General features: G+C 49.7%; 1 protein-coding gene across 2 annotated transcripts in view; it reads right to left on the bottom strand.

The window, feature by feature from the left end:
* Window positions 1-18,815, bottom strand: part of DSCAML1 (DS cell adhesion molecule like 1) — a 361,162-nt gene that overhangs the window by 337,672 nt on the left and 4,675 nt on the right. For both annotated transcript variants that reach the window (XM_084611980.1, XM_084611981.1), the window contains exons 2-3: window positions 13,332-13,649; window positions 5,845-5,991 (exon numbers count right to left, since the gene is read on the bottom strand). In XM_084611980.1, coding sequence (XP_084468106.1) covers window positions 5,845-5,991; window positions 13,332-13,649 — 465 coding nt within the window. The remainder of the gene's footprint in view (window positions 1-5,844; window positions 5,992-13,331; window positions 13,650-18,815) is intronic.

Here is an 18,815-nt window from a genome sequence, read left to right on the forward strand (position 1 = left end):
GTTAAGAGGAAGCTATCTGTGCTTGAGAGAGGAGGGAAATAAATAAACTAACTCTTTCCAACCCTCCTACTAGTTATATGCTCCCTGACACGTTATGTGTGTTGTGAGCCCTGGAAAGCAGAGCTGGTCAGAAAGTCAGAATTTTTCCGGATTTCAAACAATTTTCCAAAGGGGGAAAAACCGGGAATTTTTACAGAAGCAGACACTTCCCATTAAAACGTTTATTTCTCGTACATGCAATTTTCCCATCAAAACTTGTTTTGACCAGACCGAGTGGAGATTTAGGACTTGGCCTATCCTGCTGGTCCCCTGAAACACACCAAGAACAGGAGCAAGTCTCTATCAGTCACACACAGACATACCTTCCCTGCAGGCCAAAGGAACGTTTTGGAGGACAGCTGCAAAACAGGCTCATGGTAACACACACACCAGGTTATACAGCTAGCCTCATGTTACTGCTTAGATATACTTTTTAAAGCAGTTGTCCTTCCACAGATCTTTTCTTCTTAAAGGACGACTTTAGGAGAGCACGGCAGTGACGTATTTGTAGGTTTGTTTGACCTGCAGTTCACACCACAGATTTTTTGGCAGAAAATGGCTTTGATGTTTCAGAACCAATTTTGGTTCGTTGGTTGGTTGGTTTTAATTAGCCACACAGAATGCAACAGGAACCCTCCCTCAATTGTCCATTCCCCCCGCTGCCATTAAGAACCCCCCCGCCTTCTACACACACACTTAGGATGGAATCAAAGCATCACAAGAAGTCAAAAACAAAGACCCTGTTTTTGTAGACATGAATCCAGTCTTACCTCTAACACCATAGCAAATTTAAAAATTAGCTTTGGGCAGATGCAATATTTATAATCCAACAGCAAATATGTTTGCTAGTGTTGACTCTACATATAAATTGTCTCTATATTCTGTCTTTAGGGTAATTATTGCTTTAAAATGTTAAAATCGTTCTACTTTAATTACATCACCATATTTAAAAATCCAGCACAACTGCAAAACTTAAGTACCAGCCCGGCTTAAAACCGTGCAAGTGCAGGATGTCAAGTCAACAAACTGAAGTGCTCTGTAAAGGAGGTCCAAGTTCAAGCCTGCAGACTGAACTGCTCTGCTCCATCTACCCAACGGAGCAAATAACGCCAGGGGAGCTGCAGAACAAGCTTTTCCTCCACCAGCCCCGACCCAGACCTGGAGCTATGCATGGACAAGACTCTTCTCCTGGATGCATTCTAGTTCTGGAGTCTTTGCTAAGAGGGCCAGCTGAGTTAGACAGTTGGGTGACAGAAACACTCGCATCATTCCAGCTCCTAGCAGGACCTTGTCCTCTGACAGGACCCTGACAAGCCACCAGACGACAACTATCACTCACTGCGCTGGATCTGCGCTGGTAACTACAGAGGGAAGTTTAACTGAAACTAGTTAATTTGACGTTCCTTCGCTCTAGTGCGGCCCTGAAGGTATAAATGGAGTGTGAGAGATTTGCAAGGAAAGATTATTCAGATCAAGTTACTTGGGATACATACTAGCATTTATAGGGGAGAACGGGAAAAGCTTGTACCTGAAGAGGGTGGGCTACAAACCAGCGTGAAAGGGTTTGCTGTTTAGGGCCCATTGACACAAGAGCCCCAGCTGCGCCAGGTCCCTGCTCCATTGGGAAGCCTAGTTCGGAGCTAGACACATTGCCAAACCATAGACAGTTCAGTCCCATCTACATTATAGAAACAGAACCATGCTGCTACAGGGCCTTGCAGCTCTGCTGCACTTGTAAGGTTGGTAGGAGTTTCGCTATGATGCGAACACTGGGTCCATAAGACGTCTGCATGTTCCTGCAACAGGGACAGCCGTAGCGCACCACAGTCCCAGCTGGAACATCTTCCAGGAAGAGGTGCTAGATAAGGCTAGATCTGAAACCCTCATCCAACCTCTCTGGGAAAGTCCAATTTGCTTTATTGTTTACAGAAAGTAGCTTAAGAAATCTTGGACGAACAGTTGGTGTGTAAGTCATTGTCCACATGGCACTGCTGCATGGGGCGATTCCACTTTGCAGGGATCTTTAAGAGCAGAGTTTTCACCAGTTACAGGCAATGGAAAGCAGCATTAGAATCCACCGGGTAGCATTTATGGGAAGCAATGGGATTAATGCACCAGTTAATGGCAGTACTGCAAGCCAGCAAGAAGCCAGAATGCAGAATATTAATGCAACAGGATTATACTAGGCAGGCATGCACGTGCATTAGTGCTGTGGGGCCAATCCTCAACTGGCATAAATCAGCAGCTATTTACATCAACGGAGGGTCTCCCCTATAATCTAACCTCCCATAGGTCCCACTTACATTAAAGAAATGCACCGCACTCCAACAGCATTGATGTATACACACAGCTCAACCCCCTAATCAGCCCAGACCAAAGCGGGGCTTACACCATCTCAGTATAATCCAGTCACTCCCCAAAACGAGAAACACTGCTGTCTGACTTCCACCACTTCCCTCCCAGTCCCCATGATCTTAGAAGCTTTATCGAAATTTCCCATTGACTGAAAACAGGGTAAACATCACAATGAAGATTTTTGTGAAAAATTCATGGTTTTTTGGATATTGAGTGTGTAAAAATATTGACCTCCACCTGCCAGCTCCTGTCCCTTGTATCAATAATCTGATACAGGGCCACCACATTGAACAGCACTCCTTGGGCTGGGTCTGCTGGTTGGAGTCAATGGAATCCCAACTGGAAAGCCAGCTGCCCTCCCAGGAGATGGGACGCAGGAGTGGGGGGTGAAGAAGATAATGCACAGAGGTTTAAAATGCATCTCCCCAGGCCAGTTTGGCTGAATCTAGCCCTCAGAGTAACCACATGCCACTCAACAAGTGAGCTCTTAACGGAAACATTCCTTCTGAGGGTGGTTCAGCCTATCAGCTCGCAGGCGGAGCCAGCGCCTGCTCTTACGAGGGACGATGTCAGGTTTGCACACGAGGCTCAACTGGTGGCATCCCGAGCGTGCGGGGTGCGAACCACTTTACCAACACCTCAAGCTGGACTGCCAAGCAGCAAAACGCTCAGCCCCTTCGCAACATCACAGCTACAGCAACCCTGAGCTCCCGAGGGTTGCTAGGATTTACTGACCTGTGAGCAAATATCAAACACAGCGCACTCGCTTTGGGCAAAATCCTTTAATTCTTTCCGGATCCCCCAGGGGAACCAGTATTGATGGCTTTACTACTTGCTTACTAGCCAGCACTGCCATCGATACCGTCTCCGAGCAGAGAGCCAGAAGGTCATCCCGGTACAGAGGAACGTCCACACTGACCTCTTCAGCCACCCGTTCCGCCTGGGACCCTCCTCACCATCACCAGACTCTGAGATTCAAGGTCGCCCACCTAACAGTAACCATGCCAAGGCCTCGGTGACATTCAGAATTTCCTCTTCCGCTTCCGCAGTGAAAGCACCAGCAGGAGTGCGAGAGGGCCAGTGGTGAACCCCCATGTCTCAGGCCTTCTGCAAACAGGGTTAGATGGGACACTCAGACCAACGGCCGTATTGGGTCAGACCAAAGGTCCATGCAGCCCAGGATCCGGTCTTCCAACAGTGGACAGTGCCCAGTGCCTCAGAGGGAATGAACAGACAGGTAATCCTCAAGTGATCCATCCCCGTCGCCATCCCCAGGTTCTGGCAAACAGAGGCTCGGGTCACCATCCCAGCACTAGGAGCCCCCCAGAGCCCAGCCTATACCCACCACGAGTGCTGGGTGCCACCGTGCCACTCACTGGGGGAGCCGAACCTACGGGAGCAGCAGGGATACGTTCTGCTAAACAACCAACGAATCTCAGGATAGGTGGCAGCTTGAAACATACCCAGTGGCGAACGCTCGGCTCACCGCAGCCCTTTGCGCATCGCCCAGTGACTTCTGCCCTCCAACATCTCACTGCAAATGCTGCGCTGTCAATCCAAGAGCCAGCTACAAAACAAGAGCATTAGCCAACGAAGCAAAGCAGCAATTGTTTCTGTGCGCAATTTGCTCACAAATCAACGAGCACTTCATACAGCCTTGTGTTCTCCTGCTCAAACAACAATGCGCTCACTAAAAAGGTCACCGTGGGGGGAGGGGGCACTAGCCTCCTCTTCCAGGTAACTTCCCATGCCACCCCCTGACAATTCCCCAGGGCTTCTCAAGGGAAATGGGCATGATCTGGATCAGAGCTGGGCAAACAACAGATTTTTCAGTGGCAACTCCGGGTCAAACTAAAGGGTTTCTGCAGCGCAGGACATTTCATTCCACTGTCACACATTTTTAATGCTTCTGGGGGAGTTTTAAATACACTTAAAAGGGACATTTTAAAATGATGTCACTACGAACCAAAAACACCAAGACATTTTGTTTTGAAAATGTCAAAACAAAATATTTCTATTTCTTCAGAATTGTTTGTTTCCAACCAAAACAATCCGGTGAACTAGACCCGAATTTGTGAAATATTTTGATGCTGCCAAATCTGCACGTTTTTGCCCAAAAAGTCGACATAATAGTATCTGTGCACGAAGCGCTGGGCCCGGCTGCAGGGCTGATGAGTTTGCGGAGTGCACCCTTTCCAGAGGGTCACACGAGGGCTGGCACAACCCAGGCGCGTGGGCCCACCCACAGAAAACTCCTCCGCTAATGAGAATCAGGCCAAGCACCGAGGAGCAGAAAGCGCTAATCACCACACCTGCCTCTTTCCACTGCTCACCGAGATGGACCCAAAACCCAGTGCCCTCAGTGCCAGGGAAATTTGGATCCTAACCTCCCAGCAGGCCCTTATCACTGCAGTGGGCCACACCAAAACTCTGGGTCCTAACACCCCAGAACCTGGGCCTGGACTCATTCTGCACCTGCCTTCAGCAGTGCCTGGCATTTCTCCATAGAGGCTTTAACTCTGCTCCGCAATGGACCAATCCCGCACGGAGCAGAGCGCCTCCTACTAGGCTTTTGGGAAGTCAGGGGTGCTCAGCACCTCGCAGAATTGGCCCCAGGAGCTGGATTCCTCAGCACCAGGTGCCACAGGAGCATGGCCTCTGTGATCAAAAACTAGCTAAGCAAAACTTTCCCCAAGCTGCAGCAGCCACCGGCCCGGACCCCACGAGCAGGGATGTCGGCACCAGCCACCTGCCAGGCTACATGGGCTGGCAGCACACGGTCTCTGCACCATCACCTCCCCAGAGGCAGACCACAGTGAATTACTCCTCTATGGCATTTCCTTGCTCACAAGCCTTAATGGACAGCAACGGTAGCATTAACTGGAATGCTGCCTGGGCGCAATACCAGCCTGTGAGGGCCACAGGGGAAGGCAGGGAGCACGTGGGCCACGGACATCTGTGCTGGCAGGAGTTAAGGGGTGTTTGAGTGGAAGGGTTGTAAAGAGTCATGAGAGAGCCTTTATTTACTCGTCACGCCCCACTCCCGGCAGGAATACATGGAGATGGAGGGCATAGGGTGCCTCTGCCTGACTCCCCGCTGTCACGTACGCCTCCAGGTTGGCAAGGTCACCAGTGGGTGGGAGAACCCAAAAGACACGTACATATTGTCACACTTCAGTTTTATGCACCTAGGAACTTCAAAGCACACACTGCAAACCTGGCAAATACGACAGGCACCACGTCGCACAGTCAAACACCGCTCATTTCCACTGTCAATCCAGCCCACAGGCTCGGCTTTCGTACCAAGATGATTCATCAGCAAACCCCCCTTGCTTTTGGGGCCCAGGGAGAGAGAAAAACCAAAGAGCTCTGTGTACAACAATTCATGCACATGGCAATGCAGTTAGTATTTGCTGGGAGAATGGAGGGTCCCCCTCCTGTTCCTCTTACCTGGGATGATAGAAACAGTATCTTTCTCCCAGGACACAACACTAACGTATTCCTGCACTGAAGAAGGGATGAGGCACTTGAAGACAGCCACGTTTCCACGCATTGACCTTTGATCCTCCACCCGGACGGTGTAAGGTTCCCTGAAAACTGCAGAGAGAAAAGCAGATGATCACACAATGATCAACGCACCAATGCCAAGTTGCACCGGGCACAAACACATTAATTTAAACAGTTCCCAAAGATTATTTTTTGTCCAACATTTTGAGCAGCTCCAGCGTTTGCCGCAAGGAATTAAGCTGGAGAGAGAGCAAATTCACAAATGCACATGTGTCTGGGGGTCTCAACATCCCATGTGCTCACGGGGCCCAAACAGAAGAGAAATGCCAAGAAGTATCGTTTTCTGGGAACGGCTCTGAAGTGGGGCATTTAAATGACTGCGTTGGCCAGTAAGGAGGTGAAACACCAACCCACACCTCTCGGTACAACCCGCAGCGGGACGTATCAACAGACTATAGCACAGCAACAGCGGTCACTTCCTCCCGTGCCACCACGCCACTGCAAGCAGCACGGCCCTTGCAATCCCTTCACTGCAACAAATCACATCCCAGGGACTCGCAGCCCCCAGCCTCTTCCCTCCACCACCCCGCTGCTGTCCAGTCATGGGAAGAGCCCTCCTGGGGTGGGAAACACCCTCGCTGCAGGGCAGAGCAGCACTTCCCAGCACCCCTCCCCACCACGTGGGGGTTCTGTGCCAGCCCATCAGGGCACAGGGCAGCATTTGGGGAGGGGGAAATGGCTCTTCTCTAGCACCAGAGCGCGGCAGGGACTGGCAGATTCCCACAGCAATAGTGCACGTTTCACACTTCTAGCGAGTGTGGAGCTGACAATCCCTGCTCTCTCTGGGCAAATTCCTCTGAAGGGACCCTCCTTCCTGCCGTGCCTGGGTTCCCATTTGCAGTGGCCGTGGGTGCCCAGAGCTCTCTAGATGCAGGCAGCACCTCAGTGGGGCAGGCCTTCCACAAGGCAGGGAAGAATAATTTCTCCTCTTGCCGAAATGCAGCTGGGTCTGGGCAGCAGTTGAGCGTGCATCAGCATTGCTCAGCACTAGGGCACAGGGAGGGAGGTAGAAAACGATACCCTGTTGAAATTGAAGGGAGGAGGAACGCAATTCCGCAAAGTGGGGTCTGCCCAGGGCACTAGGGCAGACAGCCCTTCCCCTTGCAGGGTGACCCGGCAACACCCACAGCCTGCCCTGGCAGCTCTTCAGCGTTCTCTCTCTTGGGAAATATCGAGGGATTATCCAGACTGGCAGCAGCCCTAATGAACTCTACGAAGCACTTGGTCAGTTTGCTTGATCGGCTGAACATCCCAAGGTCTCTTTGGTAAGGAGACACGTCAGTGCAACCAATAAGGAGCGCAGGCAGACAAACCAAGAATCGTTAAAGTTTAAATATTTTCCATTTAAAATAAGCCTAGCACGTGGGTGCATAATCTTGTCATGACAACATGCCTGCCCCAAAGGACATTGGTTTCTCATTCATCACCGCCTTGGAGAGGGGGAGAGAGAGAGAGATATCGATCACTGGGTCATCTGCGGCTCCCTCACTGGCCAGAACAGCAACAATCCACGGCATGTTTCAACAGCCATGGGGGAGTTGCTTCCAGCAGTCAACGCATCTGTTGGCAGGTGCAGACTGGGCCTCCTCTGAATAGGCCCAAGGAGTATTTAATAAGTAAAACAGAAAGTGATGCTGCTTCTGCCTGCTATTCCTCCCCTCTAAGTGCCCAGCTTTCAGACTTCACGCCTTCACTGCAAGAGCTCAAGACAGAAAACTGCTCACAGGCTGGAGGCAAATGGCAGCCCATCCCTCAGGAAGCCCAGGTGAAACTTGCCAGCAGGCTCCTCACAACAGCAGTCTGGTGCAGGAGGTGCTGAACTGCAGTGAAGTAATAGGTGACGAGCTGGCCCAACCCGAGCAGTTCCTGAGAAGACCGCCTGTCAGCAGAGAACACACCTTCAGAGAACAGCTCCAGGGCACCAGCTGGCTTGACAAGCCGCCCTCACATGAACGGTGCAGGGCGGAGAGGGGGCTACAGTTCAGACAATCTTCCCTCTCACCGTACATATGTGCGCGATGCTCTGCAGGTCCATAGGAGGATATGCTCTCTGCCCCCAGGAGATCCCATGCCAAGCAGACTACAGACAAACATAGCAGATGACCGGGGTCTGGGGGAAGGCAGAGGGCTGGTGGAGGCAGGCCCAACAGGACACATGGATTGCTCTGCAGCAGAGAGCAGCTCAAGGAAGCAAAGTGGATTGGTTTGCAGGAGCCTCGTCAGTTACACAGGAGGGGCTTCCTTACTCCTTCCTAGATGGTTAAAGGAGAGAAGTGTCCCTTCTGCTCACCTAGCTGGTCCTCCTGCTTTAGCAGAGACATAGAACCTTGCACTGGAATCTCTGTATCAAACCCTTCACTTCTGCCTGAGCTAGACTGGACCTTTTAAACCCCAGCCAATCATGATTTAAAGACTAAGTGCTGGAGACTCTAGCCCACCTCTGGGTAAGTTGTTCCAAGGGTTAAAAATTGTACCTTATTTCTAGTCTGAACTTGTCTAGTCTCAGCTTGCAGCCATTAGATCATGTTGTCTCTGCCTGCTAGATTAAAGAGCTGTTTTCTATCAGAAATTTCTGCCCCGTGTACTTGTAAAACTGTGATCAACTCACCTTATCCCTTCTCTTGGGGAAACTAAAAACAGACTGAGCGTCGCAAGACCCTCACTAGAAGGCACACTATACAGACCTCGAATCATTCCTGGTGCCTCTTCTCTAAATTCTTCTTAAAGTTTTCAACTTTACATTTCAGTTTATTGTGTGTTTGTTGTTTTACGTGGTTTAAATGGCCTTTTTCAGGGATTGCCATTACAAGGCTACAGAAGAAGAGTGTTTGGAGACAGGATTTCAGTGACAAGAGGATAATTGATTAGCATACAGGAAGCAGGTGGGAACAGAAGCACGCTCATGAGAAATAGTAAAAATCCCAACTTCCAAGTGTTTCCAACTATCCTAAAGCCAAACTCATTCTAATGGCCATGGACTGAGCTGTCCCAGTAACATCCCAAGGAATCCTGTGAGGAGGTCCCATGGATACGTACTGAATGAGAAGGGGTGGCACAGGAATGAACTACCAGCCAGGCCTAGCAACTGAAAGCTTATTCAGACTTGCAATGCCCACCTTCAAACAAGAGATGAAAGCCACAGCACTGTATAGCAGCAGCCTGCAGTCACTCCATGAGGTTCAGTAAGTCTAGTATTTAGAACAGGGAGCTGGAGTCAAGACTCCTGGGCTCCAGCCCTGCCACAGACTCACTGCATCACCCTGGGCATGTCACCTCACCTCAGTGTCTAGAGGGAGGTAACAAGAACCCTGGCCTGCAGGACCAGATAGCTGTGACCAGAGATCAATTTTCACCTCTAGAAACCTCCTAGGGAACAACAACAAAATTGAATCTGCCACTCCCAGCATTTGCTTCCCGTGAACACCCTGGCACAGCTGGCCCCTGGCGAGAGTGTCTTCAAAAACAGCACATTTTAAGTCATTACTAGAGAGTTGGAAGGGGTTTTTTTTGAGGGGGCGCGGTTAAACAGGAAAAGGACGTTGGACTCCAGATTTGAGTATTCACTATGGAATCCTGACTGCAAGTGTGTTGCTCATCCAGCTGGAGAGCAAAACCAGGACCTTGTGGCCACCATGCCTGATGAAAACTAAGCAACACAGCTGGAATGCTGGATACCCTCAGAAAGCTGGGAGAGGGGGTCCTGCAGCAGGGAGATCAGCAGTGAGGCAGCTGCCAGCAGAGTTGTGCGAGCTGCTCTTGTTCTCAGGCACCCACCCATCTTGGCTGTTGGGAAAGCATCAGTTACAACAGCACCCTCTGCCTGCTTCATGCCAGCTAACAGAGCCCACCACCTGGTTCCACAGCCTCACATGGCCCACACTGGTTCCATCCCTGCTGGGAGCAATTTCACAGCATGGCCTACTGGACAGAGCATTGACTGTGATTAAGGAGACCTGGATGCCACTGGCAGACTGGGTGACCTTGGGCAAGCCACTGCACTTCTGTGCCTCAGTTTCCCCATCTGTCAAATAGGGATGACGACTCCTTTGTAGGACGGATGAGAAGTTGTATAGAAGTGCCAGGTGTTGGTTGTATGCAATGTAGCTAGCTGTAGCTGTGTCAGTCCCAGGATGTTAGAGACACAAGGTGGGTGAGGGAATAGAAGTTGGTCCAACAACAGATATTACCTCACCCACCTTGTGTCTCTAGGTATTATTACTACGTATTAGTAATAAGCTAATTAGTAGTTAGCAACAGTTAAACTTCCACTCCGATGGGAAGCTCAGCCTCCACCGGAGCGGGGCTGACCCGAGCTGCAACATGTCACACGTCTCACAAACAACATGTATTTACATTCCCCTCCCTTAAACATACACCCCAGCTTATTGCTCACTCCCCTCTGCTCTGGTTTATAGCTTAACTGCTAATGCTGGTAAATAATTCACTCCCTGGGCAGGAGGGGGTTTCATGCCAGTTTACTTTGCAGTATAATGAATTAAAATAAAAAACACCCTTTAGTCTGCTCGGCTGTGTTCTCTGTGCGAGCCCTGTTTTTAATAGGTTACATAATGAAGTCATTCCTGGGCTATTAGCCCTCCTCAGCCTGGTCAATAATTTACTATAATCACTTTGGAAAGCAGCACTTGGCTATATTCCTCTTCCTTTTGTTTTCTTAGAAGTCTTGGGGTGGTTGAGCTGGAGCCTGCATTGCAGATATAGGGTCTTCGGAAGGGGGGTTAATGAGGCAGGGGGGTTCCCCCCTTGCGGAGACCTGCTGAAGGACTGGGCAATTATACAAGACTATCCAGGAGTTACTATAAAATTGATGCTAACAGATGTTTGGGAACGGAGATAAATCCTCATGCTGCAAAGCTGGAGTCCATCTCTGACTATGGATGAGACCTTCACAGGGCAGATTATCCCACATTTGCTAGCTACTGCATCATTTCTTGCACCTTCCTCTGAAACATCTGGCTCTGGCCACTAGTCCATCTAGTCCAGCATCTGGTCTTCACAACAGGCCTGATGCAGTCTGGCAATTCCAGATCTCAGTGGTATGAATGACCGGGTGTTGAAGAGAAGACACCCCTGGCTTTCTCCATTCCTCCCTAGCCGTGGAAACCAAGCCTGCTGTCCTGCTACTTCAATGGCTGAGACACACGTCTGGTTAGCAAATCATTTTGGCCTGTTATGGTGCTGGATGTGAACAGCCATAGAATCACAGAACCATAGGGGGCTAGCAGGGATGGCGAGGGTCATATAGTCTAACCCCGCCAAGATACAAGATTTCTGTACCCACATCCCACCTCCAGAAGGGCTCAAAGATCGCAGTGAATAAAGCATCCCCTCTTGTTCCACTGCAGGCAGGTCATAGTCCCTGGAAGATAATGGGATTTATGCCCTTCTTGAAGAAAAAGTCACTTTTGCATCTTCTCTTCCAAATCTACCTACCTGCAATGTCATCACTAGAACCACGACCTACTGTTGTAGCTGGCTGGGCTGTACCCACACAACACCCCTCTGGAAAAGCCCCATGACCATTCCCCACCTGCCTTGCTCTGGGGAAGTTTTCTCAGGTGGATGGACCTGAGGCTTTTGTCCCAGTGGGACATGGCAGGGCCTGGCTCTCCTAATATTTGAAGGGGCTTGGCCTTTGCCAGACAGCGATTAGTCCTGGAGATCCATGCTCTCTTGTTACTATCAGCTTCCCCCAGAGTCATCCCCAGTGTGCAGCACTAGGATGGCCCTCAGCTCTCTTTCCCGCTAATCACTCTGCAGAGCTCTCCCTACCAGCAAGTGGCCTAAATTATTGTTTGTTCTTGGCTTGGGTAGGATGCAGTTTTTGAAACATTATTGACACTCCGCCTCCTGTTTATCCAACACCCTGCCCTCATATCTACTATCTGTCTGTGACGATATCAATCGATCCTCTTGCAATAGACTATTACAGTCCCAGTTCCACGGCCTTGCCAGAAAAGCGTCTCCAACACGCAAAACCACGTGGCAGCTGCATTTTAGCCTACATGTTCACAGGCTCCACAGGGCACAATTCCTGTGGGAGCGACAATAACATCCCCATACGGTATTCATCATGTCAGGAAGGCTCACTCGGTAAAACTCACCTCCAGGCCCAGAGGTCACAGGTTCAAGTTTCACCCCAGGCTGTCTGCTCAGCTCTCTGGCACAATACTTAGGGAGAAAAGTTAAACGCTTAATAGGAGACTAAACCCTTGTGCTTTCCATGGGCCACTTCCAAGCTACAGAGCCCACACAATACATTCTTGGAACAGTCTGTTTTCTTGAGAGACAGGTAAGTATCATCACCCTCATATCACAGATGGGACGCAAGGCAGGAAAAATTAAGTGATTTGCCCAGGGTCATGCAGAGAGTTAGCAGCAGAGATAGGACTAGAACCTTGGTCTCCTGTACCCAAGCCACAGGACTCTGCAGTCTCTATCCCATTTCTTGGAAATGGTGCAAGACAATACCCAAGCACCCTGGCAAAGAAACAGACTAACGTCCACGGCTGAGTGTGAGCTAATGCTGAGCCCAGAGGCTGCCGCCTTTGCCTGCACTATTGGAACCTTTAGAGTGAAGGGCGCAAGGCAGAGGCAATACAAAAGGTACCAGGTAAAAATGAAGTTCCTGTCTATCCTGGTTGCTGGCACACAAGGCAGTGCCCAGTTTGGGCCCTTGCTATTACCTGCTCTCTCTGCAGAGGCTCGTGCTCAGGTGGCAAAAGGTGCTAGATACTGTTCTAAACCCATTATCTGAAGATGCAGGCAGAAGGCCCCCGGAGCTCACTGCTGGCCACTGCGCTGCCTCCGGGCCTGATCCTGTGAATGGTTATTCCCATTCACACGCTGACTTGTGCGCATCGGCCCGCTGGAGGCTGGGGCACTGCACCCAAAGCCTTGGCAGGAGCAGGCCCTACATTTACAGCTCACTCTCAGCTAGGACTTCCTCAGGTCTCCTTCCAAGCTCAGGAACAGCCACACTTGGCTACCCAGAGGCTCTCCAAGTGCCATGAGGCTCAGCGAACACACGTCTGCACAGCATGCTTTGCAGGGGACAGCATTCATTCACTTGGAGGTGAAGTAACTTGCCCATGGCCACGCAGAGTTAACAGCGGAACCAGGAATAGGACGCAAGCACCCCGAGTTCCAGCCCTAATCACCAGTGAGCCCTGATGCCACCCTCTTTAGTGGTTAATTGATGAAGTGAGCTCACTGTATCAGCCACTTTAGGCAATTCCATGGCACTGGAGAGAATCAGTTGGGACACACAAATGGGCTCATCATTGTCACAAACACAGAACACCAGCACCTCACCAACACCTCCAAGACCCGGCCCCCGCCCATGACCCTACCTGCTTTAACACGGATATTGGGACTCCTGATTTTGCCCGCTGAGTTCTCCGCGGTACAGAAGTAGTCATTGTCGTGGATAAAGCTATTGAAGGCTGATGGCGAGAAGGGGTAGAGCTGCAAAGTCCCATTGGCATGGACATGCCGGATGTGCGGTACATCATAGATGTCGTCCCCTGTGGCGAGGTACCAGCGAAGGGCGGCGCTGGGTGACCCTGCTGCGGGGCAGGAGATCACCACCCCGACTGTGCTGGAGAAGGTCACCTGCTGGATAGAGTCGTTCACAAAGTAGAGACTGGTTCCAACATCTTCAGTGTGTGCTGTGGAGAGACCAGAGCCAACAGCAGAGAGTTACTGCAAATATCCAACTCCTCTTGCCTGCAGAGCAACGGCTTCCCAATGACATGCCCTGGGAGCCCTCCTCAGGCAGCGGCAAACAGCCCCAAACAGAGCGGGCAAATTGGTGTATGAACACAGTGGCCAGGTACTTCCCACCTCTCCTAGCTACCTAGGTCACTGCTCTCCTCAGCAGCTGCGCCAGGGCTGAGGGGATGCCTTGGAAACCCCAGCCCTTTCACAGGACAGCTATTTCCCACAATTGTTAGGACGCCTACGACTAACACAAGCTACATTTCCCAGGATGCCCTTGTGTGAACCTCCCCACAGGTAAGTCACCTGTCTGCTCCCTCCCCTGGGCCAGCTGAGTTAGGGAGCGAAGAGGCAGCCATGAACCATCGGACACCTCCTGAGAGGTCTCCTCAGACAACAGGCCCCAGAAACAGCCAGGCCGAATTCTAAAGCGTGGGGATGGTTTTGTGACAGGAAGCTGTGTGAGAGAAGCGGGGCTTTGCCAGTCTCCCCCTCCAAAAAGAGGGGGCAAGGGAGCAGCTCTTCACAGCTGGGTCTCCCAAACTGCAGCCAAGGTCTGGAAGTGGAGGAAAGCCTCCCTCAACCTTCCTCCTCCTCCAGTGCAGGCAGAAAGGCCTTTCCCTCCCAGCTCCTCCACTCCGATTCCTTCCCACTGACACCTCACACCTGGAAGGGGAGGGGACAAGTTTGCCGTCAAGGTGCCAAGTGGCTTAGAGCCGATTTTTTAACTGCGCTACTTTTACGTAGGCAAAAGGACGCTAATACAGAAAGCGGCGATCGGTGTTTGAGTATTCATAGCTCTAGCGGAGAGCACAATCCCTCTGCTTGTGCTACAGCAGGGCCACAAGCAAATAACTACTCTACCGCTGGCTTGGAATGCGTCACAGGGGACCTTTCATCACCTCAACTTCTTCAACTTTGGGGGGAGGGAGAAGAGGGGAAGAAGGGAAGAGAGTCTCATCTGTATTAATATTCTTAGCTTAGCTTTTAGCTGCCCCTCCAGGGAGAATGCTTCATGACTGCTCATTTGAGGAAAGGCTATTAACCCGTTATTGGCCAGAACAACTAACATCACAAAGCCGTGATGAGACTATCAGCACCCGCCTCCTCTGAAAAAACAACAACATTTGTGTTTTCGTCAGGACGGGTGTTTGGAACCACGATCCTTGCCCGGGGTAAGTGTCACGTCGCCAGCTGGCTCAGGCTTTCCTGAGCTGAGGGGGAAGGCAAACATTGGAATGTTATTTTACTTTACATAACGGAATCTTTAACGGGCAGGTCTCCCTCTCAGTGACAATAATAATAATGGAACGACACTTCTGTGGAGTCGCTTTGATAAATTCTATAGAAGATAAAACATTATGGCACTTGACTTAGGTATTCTTGTTGTATAGAGATGGGGAAACTGAGGCACAGTGAAGCAAATTGCCCAAGGGGTCTTAGTGCATCAAAGGGAAACCCAGGAAGGGAAGAACCCAGGAGTCCTGGCTCTGGTCTTCTGCTGTAACCACCAGAACATGCTCTCTCATTGAGCTGGGAATACAATCAAGGAGCCCTCTACTCTACCCACTAAACAATTCCCCCTCTTATTTAATCCTTCCAGAGATGGAAATATAATCTCAGTCTCTCTCAGCACCCATTAAACAGCCGATTTCTTGTTCCTCTCCATGTTTTGAGCAGGAACATCAACTACGACAACAAAATTTCCTCTCTCAAACTACCCAGAGTTCTACTGTCCCAAGTCGAGGATGCAGCAGTCGGTTTTGTGGCTACAAACTGGCAGGTATCAACGATAAATTGATTGGGAACATTACTGCTGATTAAACAACAGATTTACAGGTAAAGAAAAGAAGCTTCAGGCCCCCTCCCGTACAGTCACAGCTAACGAGCCGAGGCACAGACAGAAATGGACAAAGACATTTATTTATTTTTTCTTATTGGGCTGACAAATGCTGGGAGACTCATGACAAAGACGGGGTAAGACAATCAACAGCTGATCCTCGGATGGCCTTTGAAAAGCTACTTGGGCTGTCCGTGGCACAGTGCCACTAACCAATCACATTGGGGCAGCTAATCTCTTTGGAGCAGTGGCCATCTTTTTGTCCTGTGGCAGGGCAGAGTCGAGAACATTGGGCCCTAGTCTATGACTGGAAAAGAGCAATCCAAATATAAATAAATGTCTTAAGGCTCGTTTGTTGTGATGAATCAGCACTCCTGCCGTTCAGAACGTCTTGACACTCATCCTGCCCATACACGAGAGCAAAATATGTCTTTATGATCCGATGAAGGAAAACAAGCAGAGAGAAAGCATTCATGTGCTACCCATCGTGGTAACATTTTGCATGTTCCCTGAAACGCAAGATGGCATGGAGACTGCTCTACCTTAAAGGCAGAGTGCACAAAAAATAGAACATCCTTTCTACTGTGTAGCCATGTGTGTCATGTAAGGACCTAGAACCATGAAGATTCTGAAGCTGTCTGAAACTCTGGTCCATGCCACAGTCCGTCTCCCACTTCATCCAGCCCCGCACCTCACAGCCCCTCCTAGAATCCTAGAGGTGCCTTTTCGCTGTGTGTAAGAAGAGGGGGGATTCTAGTAACTCCTTCACATCCCGTCCCTTTTCTCAGCACCCCTCATTGCTGGAGGCCTCTCCACTAGTCCCAATGAGAATTCCACTTGCTCTGCCCAAGAGCAGGCAGAATTGACAGCGCCGACCCCCAAGTGAGTATCCCTGCTCTAGTGGAAGCCACAATTTGCAGGACACGTTGCCAGCTGTATGATGCAATGATCAGATATCATCCTGCTAGAGAACAATTTTCTCTGCAGACATCACCCTTGCATGCTGGATACACAGAGTGGGTGGGGGGAGGAATGGAAAAATACCTCATAAATAACAAGAGAAATTCAGATTACCAGCAAAGCTTTTTCAGGTCAAAGGGGAAAATGGATTTTTAATAGAAAATGGAAGTTATGGGATTGGTAGTAGTTATGTGACAGACGCATAGAGTTAAATCCATATAATCTCCTTTACCATTTAACATTGAGCACCATCCTAATCCCATGTTTCATAAAACTGTCTCCAAATCACAGAGAGATTAAAAATTTAGAAATAGCACTGCAATATTTTTAAACCAGAAATCGCTGCTGGCATCTGGTCACATGCGTTGACCCTAACCTAAATATCGAGGACATTAATTTATACAGACCTCAAACGCTGGGATGGGCGTGGTGAAAATGGAGCAGTTTCTTATGGAGAGACAATATGTCACTGGCAGGGGCATTGTATTGAGTGCTGGAGTCCTGAACTCTGCTGGATGAGAGCTGCACAGTGGACTAATACGTAGATGGACCATGCCTCGCCAGCACTGAGGAGTATATATTTTGAGTTATCACAGTGCAATCTTCTTAAATCATAGTAAATTACAACCTAGGGTATTGAAATATTAAATACCTCCATCTCAGCTGGGAAAAGTGAGTCATTTTGTTATCATCCCTTCGTAATATTTACTAGTCTTGTTCGCTGGACTCTTCAAACTGCAGTATCTTTAGAAGCAGAGCCACTCTCAGCACCGCAGAAAGATGCGTTAGATGAAAAGCACTCATTTACTCTAATGAGAAGCCAAGGCAGAGTGACCATAAATTCATCCCAACCCTACCACTGAACCACCTGAAGTCCTGCGCAACAAACCTTGCAAGCTAAAGTTTTCAGCATTTGTATTCCTCTAAAAAGGTGCAGTTTTAAAAGCTTAATGCAGAGTATATGCGGCTAAACTGGGAGGAGAGGTAGATACGCTGGACGGTAGGGATAGGATACAGAGGGACCTAGACAAATTAGAGGATTGGGCCAAAAGAAATCTGATGAGGTTCAACAAGGACAAGTGCAGAGTCCTGCACTTAGGACGGAAGAATCCCATGCACTGCTACAGACTAGGGACCGAACGGCTCGGCAGCAGTTCTGCAGAAAAAGGACCTGGGGTGGATGAGAAGCTGGATATGAGTCAACAGTGTGCCCTTGTTGCCAAGAAGGCCAATGGCATTTTGGGATGTATATGTAGGGACATTGCCAGCAGATGGAGGGACGCGATCGTTCCCCTCTATTCGACATTGGTGAGGCCTCATCTGGAGTCCTGTGTCCAGTTTTGGGCCCCACACTACAAGAAGGATGTGGAAAAATTTGAAAGAGTCCAGCGGAGAGCAACAAAAATGATTAGGGGACTGGAACGCATGACTCATGAGGAGAGGCTGAGGGAACTGGGATTGTTTAGTCTGCGGAAGAGAAGAACGAGGGGGGATTTGATAGCTGCTTTCAACTACCCGAAAGGGGTTCCAAGGAGGATGGATCTAGACTGTTCTCAGTGGTAGCTGATGACAGAACAAGGAGTAATGGTCTCAAGTTGCCATGGGGCAGGTTTAGGTTGGATATTAGGAAAACTTTTTTACTAGGAGGGTGGTGAAACACTGGAATGCGTTACCTAGGGAAGTGGTGGAATCTCCTTCCTTAGAAGTTTTTAAGGTCAGGCTTGACAAAGCCGTGGCTGGGATGATTTAGTTGGGGATTGTCCGGCTTTGAGCAGGGGGTTGGACTAGATGACCTCCTGAGGTCCCTTCCAACCCTGATATTCTATAATTCTATGATTCAGGCCCAAAGCATTGGTTTTTCCCACTATACATGACCCAAGAGCTCAGAGAAGTGGTGATCACTAACCATTTACACAACACCTTTCCTCCCAAGGCACTTCACACAAGCCACGCACTTCTGCATACTGCAGCGCAGCCAGCTCTAAGATGAGATGTACACAGCAGCATTAAGTAGAGGTTTAGGACAGAAAGTGAAAGAATATGGAGTCCAAGTCACAATGCAAGAGGAATTTAGTGGGTAACGTGCAATGACTCCAAATGCACATAGAGTTGCCATCCTACCCTTTCGCAGGATAGTATAGAAACATTATCCACAAGTGGTCAGGACACCCCAGCATCACAACGTCCTCCGTCACACTGAGGCCCTGTGCGCTTGTTAAGAGGGCAGAGCACCACCCACTGAACCCCAAATCCTAGTCCCAGTTGCACCTAGAGGTGAGATCTGATGCTGGGCTCACAGCCCAAATCAGCACGAAGG

The sequence above is a fragment of the Lepidochelys olivacea genome, assembly GCF_965140295.1.
Source record: "Lepidochelys olivacea isolate rLepOli2 genome assembly, chromosome: 22".
Classification (NCBI taxonomy): Eukaryota; Metazoa; Chordata; order Testudines; family Cheloniidae; genus Lepidochelys; species Lepidochelys olivacea.